General features: G+C 39.7%; 3 protein-coding genes across 13 annotated transcripts in view; 1 reads left to right on the forward strand and 2 right to left on the reverse strand.

The window, feature by feature from the left end:
• Window positions 1-23621, forward strand: part of LOC127072813 (neurobeachin) — a 195799-nt gene that overhangs the window by 145180 nt on the left and 26998 nt on the right. The window lies entirely within an intron of this gene.
• LOC127072848 (protein mab-21) lies at window positions 17214-19346 on the reverse strand. Its single transcript, XM_051013656.1, has one exon. The coding sequence runs from the start codon at window positions 18934-18936 to the stop codon at window positions 17839-17841; it is 1098 nt and encodes a 365-aa protein (XP_050869613.1). The 5' UTR covers window positions 18937-19346; the 3' UTR covers window positions 17214-17838.
• LOC127072845 (protein mab-21-like) lies at window positions 20232-22982 on the reverse strand. The gene is made up of 2 exons (XM_051013652.1): window positions 22717-22982; window positions 20232-22517 (listed from the first exon to the last, which is right to left on the reverse strand). The coding sequence occupies exons 1-2, from the start codon at window positions 22777-22779 to the stop codon at window positions 21435-21437; spliced, it is 1146 nt and encodes a 381-aa protein (XP_050869609.1). The 5' UTR covers window positions 22780-22982; the 3' UTR covers window positions 20232-21434.

The raw sequence follows: 23621 nt of genomic DNA on the forward strand, positions 1-23621 counted from the left end.
TTAATCGTAGAAAAATGCTTTTAAAATTTTTCCAAATAATATTCGATGAAAAATAAAATTCGGAAGCAGCGAAAAACTCCGATCTACCGTAGTATCGTTGTCGAAGGGCGACCCGCCACCACGTCGGAAGAACCGTCTTGCTTATTTAATTCTCGAACGCCGACGTAATCAATTCCCATTGTGAATACCGAGAGCCATCTTGGTAAGGATGTTCCCTTTAAAGAGATACTATCCGAAAGCCGAGATTTTATCTCGGGAAAAGAGTTTGCGAACGAGCCGCGTTCTTTGGAGAAAATGATTGGCCGACGAGAAGAAAGAGAAAGAAGAAGTCTTGCGTGGTTCATCGAAAGAACGCCGAAGGAGAGAGAGAGAGAGAGAGAGAGAGAGAGAGAGAGAGAGAGAGAGAGTAAGAGAGGGATGAGAAAGGAGAGACGACGAGTAGTGGACGATGACAAAGGCCGATGGTGGGAGATTAAAACAATGCCGTCGTCTCGGTTCGAATAACGCGGGTGTGACAGGTCTTCCTACCTTCACCAGAAAACAGATTCAGCTACGAGGATGGACCTTAACGAGGCCTCTCTAATAAATAACCGTCCAGTTCGAGTTTCTCCTTTTCCCCTCTCCAACCTCAGCTCACCTCTCCTTCCTTACTCCTCCGTACTCCGTTAGTTTCTCTCTCGTCGTCTTCTCTTCTCTACTTCTCTCGTCTGCGTCTTCTTCTTCGTCTTCGTCTTCGTCTTCGTCTTCGTCTTCGTCTTCGTCTCCGACTTGGATCCTTACGGATGGTAGACCAAAGGGATGGACCTAAAACCGGGCCTCGAAGATGGATGTGTTTTGAGGCGCCGCCGTCACCTAGGCAGCCCTTTCCAACAGACTTCCAGTTGGACTTACCTTCGAAAAGAAGAAGGGTAGCGACTAAGAGAGACAAGGAAAGAGAAATGAAAAAGATGATTGTGTTCAAAAACACACGACACCTTACAATCGAGGAAGAAAGAATCCTCTTCTGTCCTTTTTTAATATTGTCGAATTGTTCAAGTTGATCTCGTTCAAAATTCGTTTTAATCGATATCATATCGGTTAGATATGCGTTAATATATTTGAGATAATAAAGAATTAATAATTTATTCGTAATCTATTATCTGGATACAATTTGCATGATTTTATTGGATTTTTTTCTCTTTGGATATTTCATAATTTTTTCTTTCTTTTTTTTTTTGTTTTCTTGAATCACTCGAGAACGTAACAAAATATCGGATATCGTTTTGTCCGAACGTACAGAAACGATGGCAACATTTTCATCTTTGGAAGAGAAGAAACTCGAACGCGGGATCGTCGTTCGTGTCCTCGATATATACCTGGCTCGCTGTTAACCCCAAGGGTTTCTCTTATCTTCCACCCGATCTTCTTCACGCATATTATACTACGTGGAAAACAGTAAGAGTAAAAAAAGAAGAAGAAGAAGAAGAAGAAGAGGAGGAAAAGGAAAAGGAAAGGGGACGCACGAGATGTACGCATACTAGCGGCGGAATTCTCTTGAGTTCTGTCGCGCGAATAACAGGATCAGGTTACCGTCTTGGAAGGAAAAAAAAATAAAAAAAGAAGAAAGATATAGAGAGAGAGAAAGAGAGAGAGAGAGAGAGAGAGAGAGAGAGAGAGAGAGAGAGAGACGAAAAATAAAGAATAAAGAATAAGGATCTCAAGAGTGGTGTCTCTTGAAGAGAATTTCGAACGACGATATGGTGTGGCAGTTCGATTCAAAAAGATTCGAGAAATCATACGAGGGAGGAAGTTAGGAAGGGTTGATCGTTCGTCGTTTCTCGGTGAATTAAACTTCAACCTCGATGATTTTTCTTCGCTTATTTCCTTTCAAAAAAAAAAAGAAAAGAATATGAAAAAAAAAAATAAAATAAATTAAAAAATAACAAAGAAAAAAAGAAACATCAAAGCTTGGTATCGCCTAAACATCTATTCTTTTTTTTTTCTGATGATACTTCACAAAGTTCGACGTCCTTTATTCGAAAAGTTTTGTTTCATTCCGTTCGTAGATAGCTAAGAAACAGCTAACGATTGAAATGAATTACTGCCGAGACCGATGTTCGCCACCCTCGTGAGTCCGGAGTACAAAGCCGCGAGGAATCCTTATCTATTTTTAATTCAGAGAAAATACTTTTACGATCGATCGAGTCGGAGACGAGCGCTCGTATCTTTTACGATCGTGGTAGGACAGAAGAAAAAAAAGAAAACAGAAAAAAGAAGTCCGTTTGAATTGACGAGATAAGGATTGCATACTGTAGACATTTATTAAAAAATAGTGTCTCTACTCTTTCCTCCTATTTATTTCTCATATTGTTCAAGCCCATCCCTGTCTATCATCGCGGGATATAAATCTTCGGCGAATCGCACGATTGACGTCTATTTAATAGAAACGCAACTACACAAGGATGGCGCGGGATAACATTAACTCGTTCGGGAGTCGAGGGGGCTGGTCTCGCCGCGACGGGTGGCCATTGTGAACCTGGAACCCCTGCGAGCCACGGGCTTTCTCTCATTCTTGTGCCTGCCAGCTCCCTCGTAAAGTCAAACGTTGACACTAGCCGCGGGACATCGACTCTGTGGCCCCAAACACGCGTGCTTTCTCTTTCCTTCTTTCTTCCTCTTTCTTTCTCTCTCTTTTTCTCTTTCTCTTTCTCTTTCTCTCTCTCTCTCTCTCTTTTACTCTGCTTCTATCCATCTATACTTATTCTTATTCCTAGATAGAAATACCTAGATCGTTCGTATCTTTATTACGGTATTAAAAAAAAAAATATATGGATTTTCTTACATGATTGATTAACTTAATGGATACTTCGTTAGTTTCTATTATCGGCAAGAAAATTGAGATAATATTTTCAATAGTATACAATTCAGTATCGTAATTGGTTTGCTTTCTATTATCGAGGTAATCAACAAATTATGATACAAGATATATTTAATGAAAATCTCAGGCCATAAAACTAAGATCTTTACGATAGCGCGGCTTCGTTGAAGAACGCACACGATGCCAGTAATCTTCGGTGATCTTCGCGAGAAAAATTGAAGAAACCCGAAAGGTTTTATGTAAGAAGAGAAAAGACTTCCCTGTTTCTTTTCCATCGTCGGGAGAATGGCTCGGCAAAAGTTAGAAAATCTTGTTGCAACGTAATAGTAGAGGAAAACGATGTAAAAGAAGAAAATAAGCCGAAGAGGGAAGAAAGAACTCCGGCATCATTCGTTAAATTAGTAGGTTTTTATGGGTGCATTAGCAAACTTAACGACCTAATCAAAGCATCGTCCCGTCAGAAGAGCCGCGACGAAATTGACGTTAGCATTCTGACACGGGAATTACGACGCCTCGGGCATCAAGGATCCAAACTGACAATGATTTCTTTTTATTCTCGTCGAAACATTATTTCCATACATCCATTGATATTTTGCCAATTTGTGTGAAAAAAAAAAGTATTCACAGTTTGAATTCGATACGTTTACCGATAGTTTTTAAAAGATTTATTGAAACATCGATCTATCAAGAACTTTATTGTTACAACTGTATGTTTTATTATAAATATAATTTCAAAAAAATTAAAACAAAAAAAGAAAAGAAAGAAGAAAAGAAATAATCAGACACGAGTCTTTGTTACAACTGAATGTAAATTAACGTTCTATGGTAAGAATGCGAAAAAGTCCGACATAGAATCTCGAGTTTCTTTCCTTCGAGGAACTAAGTTAAAGTGGAAGAGGGTCTTGCCACGAAGGAGGTACCTGGTAACGTGATACTCCAGGACCTCGTCCTGCGAGATTCTAGTCGTACTTCTTTATCGTTTGAGCAAAGTTGAATTCACCAGTGGAAGGAACGATGTAGAAGAGAAAAGGATAGATGGTGTATATCTAGAAAAAAGAAAAAAAAAGAAAAAAGATAGAGAAAAAGATGAGGATGAGGAAAGAAAGAATAGGAAGAAGCAGCAAACGTAAAAGAAACAAAAGGATCGCTTTTCTCAACTCGTTCCACTCGGCGGCAAGATCAAGGTGGCGCCACGCCTCCGGCCCGCCTCCTCTAATCATCGGCTCATTACTCATTAGTCCTAATGAGCCACGCGCGCTATCTATACCAGGCAAAGAAGACACAACTGCTGTGGAAAAGCGACGAAAGAAAGGCTCGCCAAAAAGGGACGTGTGTGATTTCAAACATAATACTTTCGATATGATATATCCGATTAGTTGATACTCAAAAGTTGATAATCTCTTGCGTATTCTTATTGTATTGTTTCTGTTTGTTTGTTTGTTTGTTTCTCTCTCTCTATTTTTCTTTCTTTCTTTACACATCTTGCGTAGCAACTTCGAGAAGATCGATAAAACCTCCATCTTTTGGAACGGTCCGCGAAATGGGTAGTTCGCGTCGAACGTGGGTCAGTCGGGTATGATTAATGAGCCAGGTAATGGAAAACGTCTTCGTTCCCTTGTTCGTGTTATGCTAATGTCGAACTGTAATATTTCCTTTTTTCTCTTTCCCTTCCTTTTCCTTCTCTTTTTTTCTAAACCATATTTAGAAGTTGAAATGGAGAGTGTGCGGAAAGGATTGATATTTTATCCGTAGTTCGATCCTCGAGTCCGATATCTTATATTTCTCGTTCAAACCAGTAATATCGGTTTGTGAATCGTAAATCGATTTGGATAATCGATTAGAATACTTGCTGAGTATATTTAGTCGTTAGATCGAAGCTTTAACAGAGGGGAATGATTTCGTAGAATCTTCAGCAGCCCCTTTTGTAACAGAAACTAAGCATAATGGTGGACTCTCCGCAGTCCCTGTTTCCCATAAAACAAACCATGACATCGTGCCCAGTGAAGCGACCACGTGTGACGAACTCGCTCGCACCAAATGCACAGGAGCGCGCTCGCGCGAGCAGAATCGCTCGCGTCTCGTTACATCCGTCACGAGCGTCGGCCCGTAAAATTGGCGCCACCTGCCACCCTCCCCAGAATCCGAGTACCCGCTTTCTCTGTCCGATCGGGAACACTCTGACTCATCCCTCCAATGTATTTAATGCATTTATAATATGCGATTTAATGATCCTTGACTCTTCTCTGGCGTCCTTCTCCGTCGAGAAATTCCTTCGAGTGGAAGTTATTACGAATCCACCGGCCACGGGAGCCACAAAAAGTGCTATCGTCATTTGTTCACGCGTCACTTTTTTAAGGGATATCACTTTTAGAGCCAGTTGTACTTTCAACTTATTTTTTTATTAGATATTTCGATATAGCTGTACGGTCGTTCTTGTAAAAACTTCTGACTCGTCTGATCGATACATACATTTCTTGCTAATATTTGAGAATTTCTTTTCTGTGTGTGAATCTGTGAAGATCTTGTTTTTTTTTTTTCTCTATTTTTTTTATTGTTTTTTTAACAAACGATATCTTCGAAAAGAAAGTAGATAATGGAATATGATATACGCTGAAGGAAGATTCAATTGACTTAATTACGATTAAATCCATTCATTAACCAATCGTTAGATTACGTTAGATAAGAAGGGGAAGCTAGAAGGAAGATGGAAAACTTGTCTAACATTTGTGGATGAGGGAGATACAGAAAATCGAGAATTGATCTACAAAATGTAATGTGATTGTTTCCGAGCCAACGCTCGGAATGCAATGAGGGTTGACTTCAGCTTTGCTCTGTCGTTCTCTTTCTCTTTCTCTCGCTCTGTTAGTGATGACTTCATTCCCATGCGATCACGACGCTCGTTCTCTACCCATTTCTGAAAGCTTGAATGTAATAGGGCGATACTAAAATTCAGATACAAGTCGTGCCAGTTTTCCTTTTCTGCCACTGACGATTATTGACGTCATTACCGCTTTGAACGTGACTTCATACAAATTTTGATAATAGATTTTGAGAAATCGAAGTAACATTTATTTATTTATCGTTCTTTTAAACTTTATCCGACAAACCTTAGCATACATATACAAACGAAAGCTATTTTTATAAGAACCATTAATAATTGTCCCTTTATATTCAAATCCTTTTGTAAACTTTTAATCGAAAAAAATGATCTGGTTTATCATTCGGAAAAATCTAAAAATTCCACTCTACCGGAAGTCGAACTATACGAGTACCGTTGATCGGAAAAAGAAACCCTTTTGGTACTGGTAGCTAGGGCTGTAAGGAGAAAGCTGGAGAAAAAAAAAACATAGGTAGGAACAAGAGAGAGGTTCGCGATCGGCAAGAACAAAGCTCGCGAGATAGGCCCCAGTCGCCATTGTCCTGCGCCTGTTTGCGTCCGTTTGTGTCCCGGCGCAAATGTCCGACGCTTTGTGCCGTTCGATGTTCTCGCCATGAACCAAACCCAGCTCCTCTATCCCTCTCTTCGCCAACTGCGGGGAAAGGATTACCCGAGAAATCCTTTAATAGCATTGTTGGACATTTGAATAACACGAAATACGATATGAGATCGGCCCTGGAAAGAGGCCTCCCTCTTCTTTCTCATTTTTCTCTCTCTTTTTCTAACTCGAGCTTAGTCGAACGGGGTTCCGTAGATATAAGGTTACGGTCCTGTTCTAAACCACCCTCTGTCTCTTTTCCTTTTTTCCTTTCTCTCTCTCTCTCTCTCTCTCTCTCTCTCTCTCTCTAGTCAGCCTGGATTAATCGTTGGCAGCTCGTCGAGATTCACTAAGCGAAAACATTCTACTCGGGCACGACAAGATTTCATCGTACCGATCTTAAAACATCTTTAGAAACATCTTGAAACAGCTCGATTGAATCATCTTGGCGTTAATTACGGAACGACGTTAATGAATATCTCGGAACTATCGAAAAATAAATCGCTTTCACGTTAATCGCTTTCACAGTGGCTATATCATGAATCAGAACTGGCGTAGATCTCTAACGGAATGAATCGGAGAACTCGAGATCCATCTTAATGCTCATTCACGCGACGAATTGGCACGCGTACAATCGATTCTAAACGCTCGTCCTTACATTTTGCATTCTCAAACAGGTTGCTAAGAGCATCGATCAGTCACACACACACTCTCTCTCTCTCTCTCTTTCTCTCTCTCTTTCTCTCTTTCTCTCTTTCTTTCTTTCTCTCCTTTTACTCATTCTAATTACCATATTAACATTTTGCTATCTTATTGCTATTGTCCGCGCGTATTCGCGTTTATACTCGTTCCAAGAATAATCATCGAAATGATCGGCCCGCGAATCTTCTTCGTCTTTTCAAGCGAGAAATGCAAGACGGTGCGATTAAATTAGCCGTTACTAAACGTTGCTATTAAGTACATGTGTCCGATTGGATTAGAGAAGAGAGTAAAGTTTAAAAAGGGAAGATGAGATGGAACGAGGAGACGAAGGAGTCGCGTTTTCGTGGGCTCGGGCCAAATGATACGAGAAACGAGCAAGAAGACGAGGACGAATTATTACGGGGAAGGTCGAAGACGTTAACGTCGCCGTCGCACGTGAGCGACTACCGGTCATTCCATCTCTTCTCTTTTTCTTTCTCTTTCTCTTTCTCTTTCTCTTTCTCTCGTTCTCGAGACACTGATATTTCTCTCGAAAAGAACGTCTCCACACATAAACCGGACACTTTAGTCGTAGACTGGCTAAAGCGAGAACGTTGGTCCACTTAGTATTCACGACATCGTGGCATGCGAGAAACAAGCTACGAATACCGCGACGTGAACACCTTTTCTTTCCTCCTTCTTCTCCTCCTTCACCTTCTTCACCTCCTTCTCTTTCTCCTCCTCCTCCTCCTCCTCCTTCTCTTCTTTTTTCTCCTCCTTATATCCGTAAAAGTTTATTTTTATCAGTTACGAGAGAGGCGCGCGACCGATGAGGTAATTTTTTTCCTTCTAAGGTTTTAAAGTCTCGCCGAATGATTTCGATTAAACGATTCTATAGACGATCGTATTGACAAAATGGAGGGATGATCGAAAGATTAAATAAGTTATGTGATACGCGGTAAATCGCAGCCATTAACATCATTTACATGTTTCTATGTGTTTCTTATAACAAGTTGCTTGTACGTTTAGGATATAAAGTTTATCTACTACCGTCTTCCTATTAATAATTAATTATTCATCGATTCAAAATCACCTTCGAGCGTACTTCGAAGATGTCCATAGATTTTATAAATTTATTCTTTGGTTTTTAATCTCTGCGCAAAGTTCTTTTTTTTTCTTCTCTTGACGTAGAAGTCTTCGATAATGTTAAAATACTTTTCTTCTCGGACAAACATAAATACAATCTCGAGATTGAGCTCTAACAAAGTCGAGAAGTACTCGATAAATCGATCGGAAGCTCGAAAATTCGATATTTTTCGTAAATAATCAATCGAATCATTTAACGAATTCAACGTAACGATAACTCGTAGTCCTACGAATTATAATCCGATCTTTTTCTGCTTGCTTTTGAAGTTGAATATCGTATTAGAGAAACATGGCTATCGATTTGTCTCTTGCGACCAGGGAAAGATAGTTGGTTCGTAGTTACCGGTAAGTAAATCGGTCGTAAGACGACGACGCGTCTGTCTAACGACCAGTCGGCCAGTAGATATACGTAGCGCATAACTATGCACATCGCTTGCTCACAAAGAAAGAAATGAACGTTTACAGGGTAGCATTAGAGCTTCGACTTCGATGTTCCTTCGACGTGGTAGCAAAGCGCTTTGCTCGTATCGTGAAATAGCTACGGGCTGCGTCTTTGAAGTTACGAACGTAAACAGGCGATATATACTAGTTGGACTTGAAGAAAAGAAAGCTTTTCGTCTGGCGGAGACGAGTAAACGGAGAAAGAGAAAGAATAAAGAAGAAAAAGAAGAAGAAAAACCAAGAAAGAGAGAGAGAGAGAGAAAGAAAGTTGTTTTCTTGGGGCGATGTAAAAGAAGTCGGAAGAGCGAAAAAAGAAGAAAAGTTGGAAAAAAAGGTTTCTCTAACGTATCGTAGCTCGCAACGATAATTCAAGCAAAAGGATGCATCTATCCTGCTACTCCAAAAATAAACGCCGTTGTCGTTGTTTTTCGCCTTGCCTTCCACCTCCGCTCTAGAACGTTCCCATCGCGACGAGCGCGTACGACGTTTGCGCGTTCAATCTCCCTAGGGAGAAACTGGATGACTACCGATTTTCCCTTCTCGACGTCTGCTCATGAAACGGCAGCAGCATCCCCTTGTAATTCGTTCGTATAGATAGCCCTCGTATTCCTTCGACAATTTTCAAGACATAAATCTCCGTGATAGTGTTTCCCTTTGTTGGTTCCGCCCACGCTACTTCGAATTTCGGATTAATCGAATTTCAAGTTTGATATCTGAGAGATTATATGTCCGCGATTTTTCAGAATAGATATTTCTTTTCGATCGGGATATATCTTTATCGATCTAAACTATTGAATAATTCGTGATGATTGATCGTGATAATCTCTTTAATATAAGTATATAACTAATGACTTAAATAAGATCGTATTTTCAAATGAAGTCAATTTATTCGAATCTATTTGAATTTTCTTACATTCGTTTGTAGATATTAACAAACGGTATGGTATTATTTATAGGTAGAGTACGTTCGTGAGTATTATGATTTTGTTATACGTTAAGTAATTTGTCCTTCATGCGACGAAATTAGAGACGTTTGAAGTGGCAAGACTCGTTAATAATCGTCTCCCTCTGGACTGATAAATTATATTGCGCCTGCACTTAAGCCGTCCTTTACCCCTTTCAATGGTAATGGTATCACGAAGGTCGGTGGGCGATTCAATTTGTTTTCCTCGAGCTAGTAGAAACGCTTTTTAAAATCGCTCTCTCATCTTTTCTCTAGAGATCGATATTATTATATCTTCTTTTTTTTCCTTATATTTTATAAAACAACTAGACGGTATCGATCGTTTTTAAACCTTGTCCATATTTCTTCGAAAGTCGTTTCAGGTGAAATATCGAAGGCGAAACTTTCGTACGAACTTGGTCATAGGGAAATAACATTTTTTTCCTACCCTGCGATCGTTTATATCAATCGAGAATTTTCCGGATATTACGGTCATAAATTATACGAGCGGGATAAAGTGATTACGTACTTCTTAAAATTGCGATGCCACGTGCCAATACAGGCTTACATATTTCTTAAACGTCACACGATACTTTCTTGTACTATAATTCGATTGCTTTTTTATTTAAGAAAACTGACATTGTCGACTGTACGTAGGACATGCGTACACATAAATTTCAATAATCGCAAAATGTAGAACGTTCGTGGCCTTCAGAAAAAATATCTTACAAATCGACTACGATCTGAACATATAACCTTTTCTCATTTCTTCTCTTATTTCCGGCAAGAGAAACGAGCAGTGAAAAATGGCGGGCAACACGTTCTAAACTGTATAATATCCGAGAACGTTTAGCGCATTTAACGTAAAGTACTCTCTTGGTCTGCCGCTTGATTTACCACGCCAGATTTCGACGCATTTGCTGTTATGTATATTTGTGTGTGTGTATATATATATATATATATATATATATATATATATATATATATATATATATATATATATATATATATATATTCAGCTACCGGACCGAATCGAAAACAAGTCTCCTCCAAATTTCTGTCTCTTTCTCTATCTCTCTCTCTCTCTCTTTCTCTCTCTTCCTCAAAAAAAAGGATAGAGAGAACAAAGAGAGCCGCCAGTATAGTTGCCTTCCGTTAGAATCGGATGCATTTAAAGAGGCAAAGATCTCTTCTGAAGAGAGAAAGAAAGAGACGAGAGTGGTCCATGGAAGACGTTAACCAGATCACCGGATGTCCATGACACTTTTCTCACCCACTCGAAGTCGTTATCCACGCCATTGGGTGAACACGCGAGTCAGGCCGTAAAAGATCCGCTTTCCTACTTTGTTTCTCTTATCCAATAACCCACATTAATTTCGTATTCTCCAAAAATAATAATAAGAGGAACATCGGCTCTCCTGAAAAGCAAATGAAGGTTTAAAAAAGAGAAAAGGAGAAAGAGGGTATTCTTGTTCTTCGTAAATACCATCCCAATCTTTTTTAATCGTTAAAGGAAATCGCGACGTAAAGTAGGCGAGACTACGAGTACGGTGACGCGAGTATGAGATAAGAGTCTTTTAAAGTATGAGATTACAGTTTCGTGTAACACATTTCGAACCCGATAATTCTATATTCTGTTTTCTTTTTACTGGTATCTTTTGGGATAATTAAAATAATCTTAGAAAATTTTAAAAACATGAGAAAATAATTTGGCCGAAGTAATAATTAAAATTTAGTTATACGTAGATACTTTTATTTGTTCGCGTATTCATTTTAAATAAAATTCAAGAGATAAGACATTTTTTTCTTCGTCCTCTCCGACAGGTTGCTTTTCGAAGATCCTCGTATAGCTTCTCGAAACTACCCCTTGATCGCTCTACGCGACACCCCTTATTCGTTTTCTCATCAATGTTTCATATCAACACGCAATGACCTAACGGAGTCCCACGGCGACGATACACTAAGTGGTTTTGCTCATAAAGCTGTAACGGCTCGTAGGATAATGCCGACGGTAAGTGGAGTCTTCTCAGACTTTGGGTACGGGGAGGAACGGAGGGTGGGTTTCAACGTCGCGGACGACGACGAGAGCGCACATGTGACCCCGAAAAAGAGACGAGCCCTCGAAACATTTTCAGACGATCTGTATCTATCGTTTTAATACTTATCGTCGATTTTGCCGTTTTTAATTCTAATTTTCTTTTCTTTCGAAATTTGAAATAACAATGTTAAATCAAATTACGATAATGCGATTCGAAGTAAACAATTTTCTCTGATAATATTTTCAAGATTAACTATTATTGATTAGATCCTTGCATAAGTGCAATCCGATCGATCGTACGATCGCGTATAATAATGCGAACGTATTATACATCATTAGAATTAATCTCTTCGAAGTAAGATGAAATACGAGTCGTCGGCTTCAAAGAAATTCTCAAGATTTGACAAGAAATATCGATTGCTTCGATGGTATCTGTCACGGTATCGTCGTCTTCCGCTTTAAAGTCATCACGAAATAAAATTTTATCCGATCGAAAGGACGACGATATAAATTCAATGATCGCCGGTAAAGCTCGCGCCGTTTATTTTAAATTCATTCGCATCTGCTACCGACATTCTCTCGTTAATCACGAGTAAAGTCAAGTATAAGAATCTCGCGACGATATCTCGATACGATATACATTTCTTGTGTTGTGCAATCGTTTTGGTATGCGGGACGCGATAAAGGAAAGGCGCGTAATTTCTGGCGTATTCGTTCTTCGCGATAAGAATTTAAATCTCCTGCGACGTTCCTCTTCTTCTTTTCTCACGTTTCTATGGGTTTCATTTAAGAGGACGAGTTATGCTTAGAAAATGGATTTCTTTTTATATACCATTCTTTTTGAAAATTATATCGACGAAATTAAAGATTTCGGATAAAAATGAGAAAAGAGAGAGAGAGAGAGAGAGAGGCAGATATATCATATACCTACTTGATGCATTTCGAACATAAGAAGAAAAAACGAAAGGTAGAGTATCATGGAGAATTCGATAAGTGCACTAAGAACTCACGAGATAACGGTGTAACTTTACGAGCGTGATATCGATAAAATTAATGTCGTGAATGTAGATATTTTTTTTTACGTGAAAAGACCAGTAGAGGTTATATTGCGAATTCTTACGAGAGGATAAAGGAACATAAGGTGTAGGAAAAAACACGTTAAACATTTCTATCGATGGGGTTTTCTTTTTGTTTTTTTTTCTTCTTTGTTTTTTCGTTAAGAATACGATCGTGAAATTCAATAAAAAAAAAAAAGCAATAAATTTTTTTTTGCAATAAAGAAGGATAAAAAGCATCGAGAATTTATAAAATATAAGGTATTTATACTATCGTCGCCAAAATTTACAAGACCCGCGTAAGTCCGGTGAAAAAGTATTCGTGTTATTTTTACAATCCTTCCTTCCATGATTCTCTCTACCACGTCGTGCCAGTATGATTTTATCGAAGCTCGCGTGCAAGAAGAAATGAAAAAGTTTTGCAGAAAGTGGTGAATATCGTCTGGATTTAATTTTCTTTTTCTTTTTTTTTTTTATCCTTTTTCTTTACTTTTTTAAACATTTTATTCGTGTCTCTAACAGAAAGAAAGAAGACACGAATTCTGATCATACCTCGTATAGATATTTGTTTTGTTATTTAAATCATTAAAAAGTACAATTGGGAAGGTCACGTTCCTTAACGCTGCCAGTATAAAACATCAAAGAGCGTAGCACGAGTACTTCCGTCGATATCGATTATGGCGATCTTTGTCGAGCGTGTCCTCGTGCTCGCTCGTCGTCGACGACGAGTATACGTTAAACGCGCGTGCATATCGCGAGTTTGCGTGTCTGCGCTCATAAGAAGAAAAAAGAGAGAAAAAGAATGAAATAAAAGAGTAGAGTGAAAGAAAGAGAGAAGAGAGAGAAGGAGAGAGAAAGAAAGAGAGAGAGAGAGAGAGAGAGAGAGAGAGAGAGAGAGAGAGAGTAGATAAAGATGCATGGGCAGATAAGTTAAGGGTCTTCGATCTTATTAAAGTATTTTCATAATGTAGAATATTCGGCAAGTAAGTAGTCAAGTACTTAACTATCTCAAAATATTATTCAAAAAAGTTCTCTTCTATAGCCAATCGTTATTATATATTTTTATTATCTTGTCTTTTTTTCTTTTTTTATACAAAAAGAAATGCAAGTGCGAGAGTAAATGTATTACACAAAATCGTTTGAAGAGTTCTATTCGTTATAAGGCAATATAGATTGAACCGGTCCTTGTTAGAAGAAATTAGGTACCGAAAGGCGTTAGTAAAAGTGAGAGACTATTAAATAACTATTAACGATCGTGTCGTTGAAGTAAGAAACCAAAAGTTAGCTTTGAGAACTCGCTCGAAGTAGGTACGGAAGATAAGGAGGATGGCTTTGGAAGCGAGGCTGCAAGAAGGCTGCAACGAGCCTCGAGTTCGTCCGTGCGTGCATTCCTGTCCGGTTTTCTTCCCCCTCACTTCGCTCTCCTCTCCTTCTCCTTCTCTCTCTCTCTCTTTCTCTCTCTTCTCCTCCGTCGCCACCACCGTCGTCCACCCCCCACCCCCGTGTGCCTTTTGTCTTATTATTTTGTCGGCGCTCGGCCAGCAGGTATATCTCTCTCTCCTTCCACGCGGCACTCCTCTCGCTTGCTTGCGATCCCCGCATATAAACATCGCGGCTTTATCTGAGCGTTTTATAGCGGAGGTCCTGGCAACCGACGAGGACCAGCCGAGATCACCCTAAAGAAGGAACGTGGAAGAAAGAGATGGAATGAGCCGGCACGAACCCGACTCTCTCTCTTTCTCTATCTCTCTGTCTCTTTCTCTCTGTCTGTCTGTCTCTCTCTCTCTCTTTCTCTCTTTTACATCCTACGCTCATCTTCTTCTTCGTCTTCTTCTTCAATCTCTTCGTTTTCATCTTCTTCTCCTCTTTCCTTTAACTTCTTCGTCTATTCTGCCTTCTTTCGTCATCCGCTTCCTGATCTTCTTCTTCTCCTTCTTCTTCTTATTTCTCTTTTCCTAGATTTTTTTCCCCTTTCTTTTTCTATTTCATTTTGTCTTTTCGTAGCGACACGATTCGAGTTTTAGGACCACTCGATGCGTCGATACGGAGGATCCTTGTTGCCGGTCATTCGAAAGATCGTCGTCGTGAAAAAAAGGAGAATGACTCCTCGTCGTTTGCATACTTCTCTCTCTCTCTCTCTTTCTCTCTTTCTGTAGACCCTTTACCTTCGTTTCTCTCTCTCTCTCTCTCTCTCTCTCTCTCTATCTCTCTCTCTCTCTCACCTACTCGTGATTCGTTGAAAATTCCGCTCCTCTTCGTCCGGTGATCGGGTTTCCTACTGCGAGATAGCGAACGGACATTTTGCACAGGCAGAATTCGTATTTTCTGAAATACGTGCACCTTCATTCAATAGCTCCTCGAAACATTTTAAGGAATCGTCTTATCTCTGTCGCGATTAACCGATGATACGAAAGCGAAGAGTGTATTCCCTAATAGGTGATTTTCTTAGTTTCTTATCCGTGAAACATCCTATCGCGGCATGTCTCAATTCGAACTTAAAATACTACATTCAGATAATATTCGAAAGAATAAACAAGGAAAAAAACTCGAAAAGTTCGAAGAACTTCCTCGTAGATATAAAATATTATTATTGCACAGGACATTTTATCGATAGATTGCTAAATAAAGACTGAAATAATAATTGCATAAAATGGATAGTTACGATGTAGGTAATAAAATATTAAGGAGCAGAAATTTCAAATAATGATCAGTAATATTCACTTTATAAGTGTAGATCAAACGATTAATAATATGAGATCGTTTAATCATTCAACTACCTAGAAATTATGCGAACTATACAAGATATTAATAATTTATTCTAATCAACTTTTTACGAACGTGCGTACCTATAATAAATATCTTACAGATTATTCCTTGTTGCTTCTGTTTTTTTATGCTATTAGAAATAGCGTCTGACAACTCCTTGGTACAGATTATGCAATGATCGATTATACGAATGATCTAAAATCTATATGGTTTATCCTATCAGCGTCAATAGTAATTAACTGTTCATATTTCTTTTTGCTTTCATACCAAGCATTAGTTACGTATTTCTTAATTAACCTCTAAATTTTAATTTTGACGGGAATATCCTTAGACAAGTTCATTATTTTCTTCTCCTTCTTTCTTACAGGTTTATTCGTTTTTAGAATGAAATATATTTAGCGACAACAAAAAGAAAAGAAGAAAGAGAAAAAAAGCATGAACTATTTCCAAGAACCGTTATCTTTCGTACACATATTTTATGACAAAGATATAAGCTCATTTTAAAGCTAACGAGCCTGGTCACGCTATTTATTTTTCGATCTCTCTTGAGCTTCGCGTACGTTATCTACCATTTAACTTTATCAAACGAATTTTCGGTATAGATAGAACGGGCATTTATTTCTGTAAATAATTTTGTGCGGGAACTTTGAGACGAGTTAGAGTTACTTACTTCGCAAGTTTACTTCTTCGCACTTGATAGTAAGTAGAAGATTATTTGAAATTTCTGTGATGCACGAAGATAAACAAGATTATTAGTAATATTGCTTGAAACGCTGCCAGTTTCACGCTCGTTTCTGTCAGTCAGAGTTGTACCATTACATTTGATACGCGTTTTAGAATCGATCGTGTCGACAAAGCTTGAAAATATTTCATTTAAATTCATTTCTAACACGTACAATGTTACTTCTCATTAAACGTTTTATCACTAGATAGATTCATTATCATTTTCTTTTGCATAAATTTTTTAACGACCCATTTATCGATTTTATCTTGATTAATAATTAATGAAGAAAAATTAAAAATTGTACTTTTTTATTCTTCAACGTAATACGATAAAATTGTTTTTCAAATCTGAATATATAATAATGTATGTAAATAGGATTATTAATTCTTACGGTTAGAATTAAAATTCTTATAAAAAGTAAAATAATTAAAATATTCTGCGAGTATTATACGTTAGTAATTATAATACACGATGTGAAACTAGTTCTCGTACACTATATTCATGATTAAGTAAATACTGACATAAAATGTAAGAACATTACAATTTGCGTAATGTTCGTGATAAGTAACGATAATGATGTTTAGCGATTGTTTAGCATGTTTGTTTGAAACTAGTTTTTCATGTTAACATTTATATCATTAAATAAGGGCAAGTGTTTTGAAGCTAGGACGCATTACGATAAATTTCTAATCAACTTATCTATATGTCTGCCTTATAAGTAGGTAAACACGCTTTTAAAATTGTACCAATCGCGTAAAAACCGGAAAAAAACGCGGAAGAAAAAGAAATGACAAAGTAGAAAATTCTCTCCTTTATATTCATATTCATAGACGTTTTAAGAATCGAAGAAAGGACAAAAAAGTGTGAGAGAGTATAAAATTTATGAGACCTAACTCGCACTCCACGAGCCAGCTCGTTTATCGAACGAAACGTTTAACGATCTTACCAACAACGATCGAGAAATTTACGAGGCTTTGATTTTCGGAGAACGATCGTTAGGATAGTAAGAAAGAAAGAAAGAAATAGAAAAGATGAAAAGAGTAGGAATGGTTTCGTGATGTTTGATCGAAGAAAACGCGTCGAAGGTTTCGTATAAATAGGTACTGTATTTTACATTTCGTTACACAGTTTAATAAATATCTTTCAAATATTATTTACATAGCGGCGGGAAACAAAACAGTCGATGAAAAACGATTGACCCTTTGTATCGTGTAACATTTTGATAGAGCATGAAAATTCGTCGTATTTTCTCATTCCTTTTCCTTTTTGTCAATAGACACACTCATTTTCACTATCTTATTGAGTTTCTTATAGATGATGATCGCGAACGACAAAGGGCCAATCCGCGTTTCTTTTTAGAGAGACGAGAAAACGCGATCCATCCGAGCGACGGCAGCTTCTCCGCGCAAGTAGAAAAAAGGGAGTAAGTACGTCGAAAGGAAAGAAACGAATTGCTTTTTTTAAGACGGAACGTCAATGTAGATAATTATGGCACTAACTCGTAAACGCGAGCCGTTCGTTGCACGATCACAAAAATCACTGGGTACGTTTTTATTTTTTTCTTTTGTCGTTGATGTCTCCGAAAGATGAGAACGCTCGGTGAATGAGAAACTAGCGTTCGATGTCGATTCTAGGAATCGATCGATCGTTAAAAACGTTTTAATATTGTATTTACGATCGAATATTTTTCTCTTCTTTGTTTTTTTGTAAACTAGAGCTTCTCCAATGCTCGGCTATTCGTCAGTAATTCTCTCGTTAGTCTCCAGACTTGTTTAGCTGCGTTTTCCAAGCCACTAGGTGATTTCCCTTTGAAGAGATCAAGGTTAGGTAGGAAGTAGTGAGGACATCTTCGACATTGGAGACAGGAAATAAGTTGTAAGAAAATGCCATTGATTCGATCGCCTAGACAGGCCTCGTCCCATTCGGCCTCGTGAGGGTGCTTTTCACATTCGTAAAGTAACAATGTCTTCATGTGATAACTGGTGACAGGATTGCCCGGTAAATCAAGGTGTCGATCCCTAAGGGTCTTGAGAATACTCAGACAACGCTTTCTGCTAGCACCTTGGAGTAGTCGATTTTCAGCATCGATGAAGGACAACGCCCAGGCATCGCCCTCCATGGCCGACTGTTTTCCCTGAAGTCCGATACATTCCTTCGAGAGCATATCGAAACCCTCTGCCTTAACTTCCGCGACGATATTCGGATGTGGCCATGGTATATGTGCGATTGGCCAATGAGAGGCCGATCTTGGCCAGAGTCCGGCGCACTTAAACGCGGGCGTGATTTGTACGATGTATCTCTCGCGTATCCGTAACTTAACTTCCGTCGTGTCTGCTATCATTTTGACCGAGTCCCTATAGGCACACTTGTCGCAAGCCTGGGCAACCAACGTTTGAAACCTCGATCGAATTTTTCTAGCTGATAGGTATCCGCTCGCCGTTATGAACTCTACCCAAAGTGACATCGATCTCTTTCTACCGTCGCTGAGTTTCAACACCGCACATCCAGGCAACGTGCCGTCGTCGACGAAGTTTAATACACCCATTTGATTGAGATAGATGACGATCTCGAACTCGGTAGGTGAGATCACATCTAGACCGTCGAATCGACCGTTGTAATCCGTAAGAGAAGAGATGAAACGAGGCTCCTGTACCTCGACTTCCTTAAGTACATCCTGCACAACCCTGCAAACTTCCTGAATCGTTTTTGCCACTTGACTCTTCCTACCCATCACGCGTTCCCCGAAGTACTTGTTGATCTGGTAAACCATCTTCGACTGAGCGGCCAGCATCTCAGCCGGCACCAACATCTTTGCACCGGGACCGGCCTGACTCGGCCCGGGCTCCTTCCCAGAAATCCTTTAAGAAGCCCGGAGGGCTTCTCCGTTTTTTCCAACGAATTCGATCACCGCATTCTTAAATTTAATCCCGTCTTTTTTCTACTCTCGGTCTTATCTTCTATCAAAAAAAATTCAATCGGACGGGACACATGATCTCGTCCAGTTCTTTTTTCTTCCCGTTCCAAAAAATCTTCCTTTTTTTATCTTTTACTCCCTTAGCCTTTTTTGTTCTATTTCTTTTTGCTTTTTTCTCTTTTTTTATCTCACGAACGAACGCTCCTTCGTACTCTTTGCGTTTCTCGAATATTTCTTATCGGAGACACGAACGATGCAGGAGAAGGAGACGAACGAGGGTCTCCGTGCAGGAGCAGATTGTCGACTGCGCCGCTTTCCACCTTCGTAGATCCAATCGTCCTTCCCTGCTGCTAGTTGGAGGCGTGTCGGCTTTCTCGCGTGATCGTGCTTCATGGTTTGGTAACGCCCCCGGTTTGCGTTAATTCGACCAATCCTCGGTTAGCTCGACCACCATAGGGCGGAGAGTTCCAACGTCGACGCGAAACAATCGATCCGACTTTCCGACCACGCCACGACTCACCAACACTATCATACTCGTCTGCCTATAATATAGTACAGTATGCTTACTTACTTATTTGTGCATGTGTGAGTAACCTACGTGTGCGAATGGTTGTACCGGCTAACCTCTCTACGATCCAAAAACTCACCCCTCTTCCTCCCCATTCTTACCCTTCTCATGGTTTTTCATCCCTAACTTGGCTATAGCGATCGTAATTTCAATTCCATCGTATTTATTTTCCTTCGATTTAGTTTCCGTCGATGTTTTATCGTTATAGCTTTTCCTCGTTTTTACTTTTGCTTTTCCGATTTTACGATTGTTAAATTCTATCTTTGTTTGATCATTTCCGTTTGAGAGATTGATTCATTAGATCGTGCATGAGAAAGTTATTATTCGATGGTCATGCTATATGGGTGCGGCTTGACAAAGAGCTATGTGTTAACCTGAAATGAACTGAAATATCTTGGGCGGATAATTAAGAGGATTAATGATTCTCGTACTTTGTTGAATGAATTCCCTCGAATAATCATTTTTCATTCGGTTAATCACTTTTCGTACGGACTTTTAATTTGTGGACTTTTAAAGAAACGAATCTATCTGTTTCAAAAAAGGAAGAAGAATTAAGCAAAATGAATGTAAATTTCATTTTTAAGATAAAAAAATGCAAAAGTTTTTATATTTTCTTTTACGATGATAAATAGAGCAGGTGAAGTAGAATTCGATGAAAAATAGTAGACAAAGTTAGGTGATAGTATTATCGCAGTAAAATGTAAAATTATTCACAAAGCGAATAGGACATCCGAAGCAAAGGACATATGTAACACGAATCATTAATAAGTGTAATCGTGATGGTAATTAAGTCGATCTACCATTTGGAAACGATGTATTGATCGATGTAAGAACGGTAGCGATCGAGTGGCAGCATTCGATGAATTTGACACGCGCCGCGAAGCACGAAAATTATCCGACGGGAGTTTAAACAGCGTCGTTCGAGCATCGATGATGGTAGGAAGAGAAACGTTAGGATAGAATTAAGATAGGATGCCGACGTAATAAAATGCAAAAGGGGGTAATAAAAATGATAGTCGCTGCTACGCCGAACACCAAGTCGTTCTCTCGAAAGTACTCGATAACTACGTATTACGGAGACAATAATCGTTACCTAGATTATGCTCGAGCATGATAAATAAGTCGTTAAAGTGTCATCGATTCCATCACAGTTGTTTGTCGATTATAGAAAGACATGGCTCATTTTGTTCCTTTTTTTCTCTTTCTTTCTCTTTTTTTTTTACATCGAGATAAATGCATTTATTATGTACATCGTCGTCTTATAATTTTAAATAGCGATTCGATTAGGTATATTAATAATAAATATCGTTTAAATAATATCAAAAATTATTTACACGTAACGATGCGCAATGAAATCGCAGTTCTTTCTTTTGCCGTAAGCTCGCTTTTATAAATGGTTATAAATGTTCTTCAATTTTATTTTTTTAAGATCGAAACAGATAGAATTACAATACGCTTTGCGTCGATGGATAATAGATGTATATAGGGGAATGATAGATTTATGTAGGAAAGTACAATTTTTTCACGAAATATGTGAAATGTCGAACGTTCGTTCTTCGTATTTTAAACCGGAACATTCGGTCGATTGAACGAAAAGCATTACGTAAAGTGGCAGGTGAAGAACTTCGACGATTCGATTCAAATATGTTTCGTATTTAAAGTAATTAAATATAGTAACAGAGAATGAATTGTAACCTTATTGCGCGAAATGTTGCGGCGAATTAAAGGGAGGCTTTTATTTCAAGAACAGTTCATTAATGCACACTTGTCTTTTCTTTTATCTTCAAAGTATCACGAAAGATATGTTGCATCTAAGGGAAGATCGCTAAAGTTTCTCGAGAGCACGGCTGTTGGTCAACAATTCTCTGGTCAGTCTCCAAACTTGTTTGGCGGCGTTTTCCAAGCCGCTGGGTGATTTTCCTTTGAACAAGTCGAGGTTCGGTAGAAAATAATGAGGACATCTTCGACATTGGAGACAAGAAATAAGTTGCAAAAAGATGCCGTTCATTCGATCGGCCAAGCAAGCCTCGTCCCATTCGGCTTCGAGAGGATGTTTCTCGCACTCGTAAAGGAGTAAGGTCTTCATGTGATAACTCGTTACCGGATTGCCAGGAAGATCGAGGTGTCGATCTCTGAGAGTTTTAAGAATGCTCAAACATTTGCGTCGGCAGCCACCCTGCAAGAGTCTGGTCTCGGCCTCGGTAAAACTCAACACCCAGGCGTCTCCTTCCATCGCCGATTGTTTCCCTTGCAAAGCAACGCTCTCCTTCGAAAGAAGATCGAAACCCTCGGTTTTGACTTCCGCGACGAGATTAGGATGAGGCCAGGGAATATGGGGGATCGGCCAATGAGCTGCCGATCTTGGCCACACGCCGGAACACTTGAATGCCGGTGTGATTTGAACGACGTATCTCTCTCGAATACGTAGCTTCACCTCGGTAGTATCGGCTATCATTTTAACGGAGTCTCGATAAGTACACTTGTCACAGGCCTGGGCCACCAAGGTCTGAAATCTCGATCGGATCTTTCTCGCGGACAAGTAACCGCTCGCGGTGATGAATTCTACCCAAAGAGACATGGACCTCTTGCGGCCGTCGCTAAGCTTTAAAACGGCGCAACCCGGCAGGGTGCCGTCGTCGACGAAGTTGAAGACGCCCATTTGATTCAGGTATAGCACCACCTCAAATTCCCCCGGTGAAATCACTTCGAGACCCTCGTAACGACCGTTGCACTCGGTCAGCGAGGATATGAAGCGTGGCTCTTGTACCTCAACCTCCTTTAACACATCCTGCACGACCTTACAGACTTCTCTTATCGTCTTCTGTACCTGTCCCATACGTGCTTGCACGCGTTCTCCGTAATACTTGTTGATTTGATAAAGCATCTTCGACTGAGCCGCCATCATTTCCTGCGGCACCAACATTTTTTCACTTACGAGACCGAGGGATGGAGGTGACGAAAGAGGGGAAAAGAAATAACAGAGAGAATTCGATGATTCGAATGAAAAAAAGAAAAAGGGAACAGAAGAAGAAGGAGAAGGAGAAGGAGAAGAAGAAGAAGAAGAAGAAGAAAATCTTGATTCCCCCTTTTTCTCTTCAGCAGCTCACCGAACCCTTCTGTCTTCTCGTTCTGCTCATCCCGAGGAAGATCGAGATTGTTCTCGCGTTCATCCTAATCGTAGTGTCCTCCTTCGGTATAAAAACACACTCGACGATGCGTTTTCGTTCGAGAATCTCTTCTGCTCGCTTTAGCTACGATATTACGAGAAAAAGCGGCAGGTGCTCTCTCGTCCGCGCGTACGACGTTCCTCGACGGCGGCGACTCGAATCGTGCCGCGCGCGCGATCACGCCGAGCACCGCGCGCGCTCGCTCCCTCGCTTGCTCGTTCACGGTTAAAGAAGACGGATAAACAGAGAGAGAGAGAGAGAGAGAGAGAGAGAGAGAGAGAGAGAGAGACACAGACAGACAATGAGAAAGAGAGAGAAGGAGAGGGAGAGGAAGAGAGAGGAAAGGTTCGTTTTCGACGCGCCACAGCACGCCGGCTTCAAGCTCGATCCGCCTTTGCAACTTCGGCCAGTCCCGCCTTTCGAGTCGACGTGCGCCTCAACGCGAGTTTCGAGCGTGCGCCTCTGCTCTCTCTCGCCACGCCTATCCTCTATACCTCCTCTCTGTCCATTCCACCCCTTTACCGCACGTCCTCACTCGTCTCGACTCACCCGACTCACCCTCTTCCTCCTATATCCTCACCGCCATGTCCACTGAACCTGCGTTTCCCGGTTATTTATTTATTTATTTATTTATTTATTTATTCGTTTATTTATTCATTCGCTCGTTCGTTTTTTCGTTTATTTATGCATTCATTCATTCATTCGTTCATTCGTTCATTCGTTCATCCATTCATCGAGGCCAACGTGATAAGATAGTTCATCTATCTTTATTCTAATAGAAACATAACTTCTTCGCTTCTAAATAATCGTTGTTTTTCGAGTTTTATCTTTTTTCCCCGTCGAAA

Source organism: Vespula vulgaris, chromosome 2 (assembly GCF_905475345.1).
Source record: "Vespula vulgaris chromosome 2, iyVesVulg1.1, whole genome shotgun sequence".
Lineage (NCBI taxonomy): Eukaryota > Metazoa > Arthropoda > Insecta > Hymenoptera > Vespidae > Vespula > Vespula vulgaris.

What these genes read in the sequence shown, in the direction of transcription:
- LOC127072845 (XM_051013652.1), bottom strand. Translation starts at nt 22,779, where the DNA reads ATGAACGCGAGAACAATCTCGATCTTCCTCGGGATGAGCAGAACGAGA. An exon ending in CGAGAAGACAGAAGGGTTCG is followed by an intron (nt 22,518 to 22,716) that starts GTGAGCTGCTGA and finishes TTGGTGCCGCAG; the next exon opens with GAAATGATGGCGGCTCAGTC.
- LOC127072848 (XM_051013656.1), bottom strand. Translation starts at nt 18,936, where the DNA reads ATGTTGGTGCCGGCTGAGATGCTGGCCGCTCAGTCGAAGATGGTTTAC.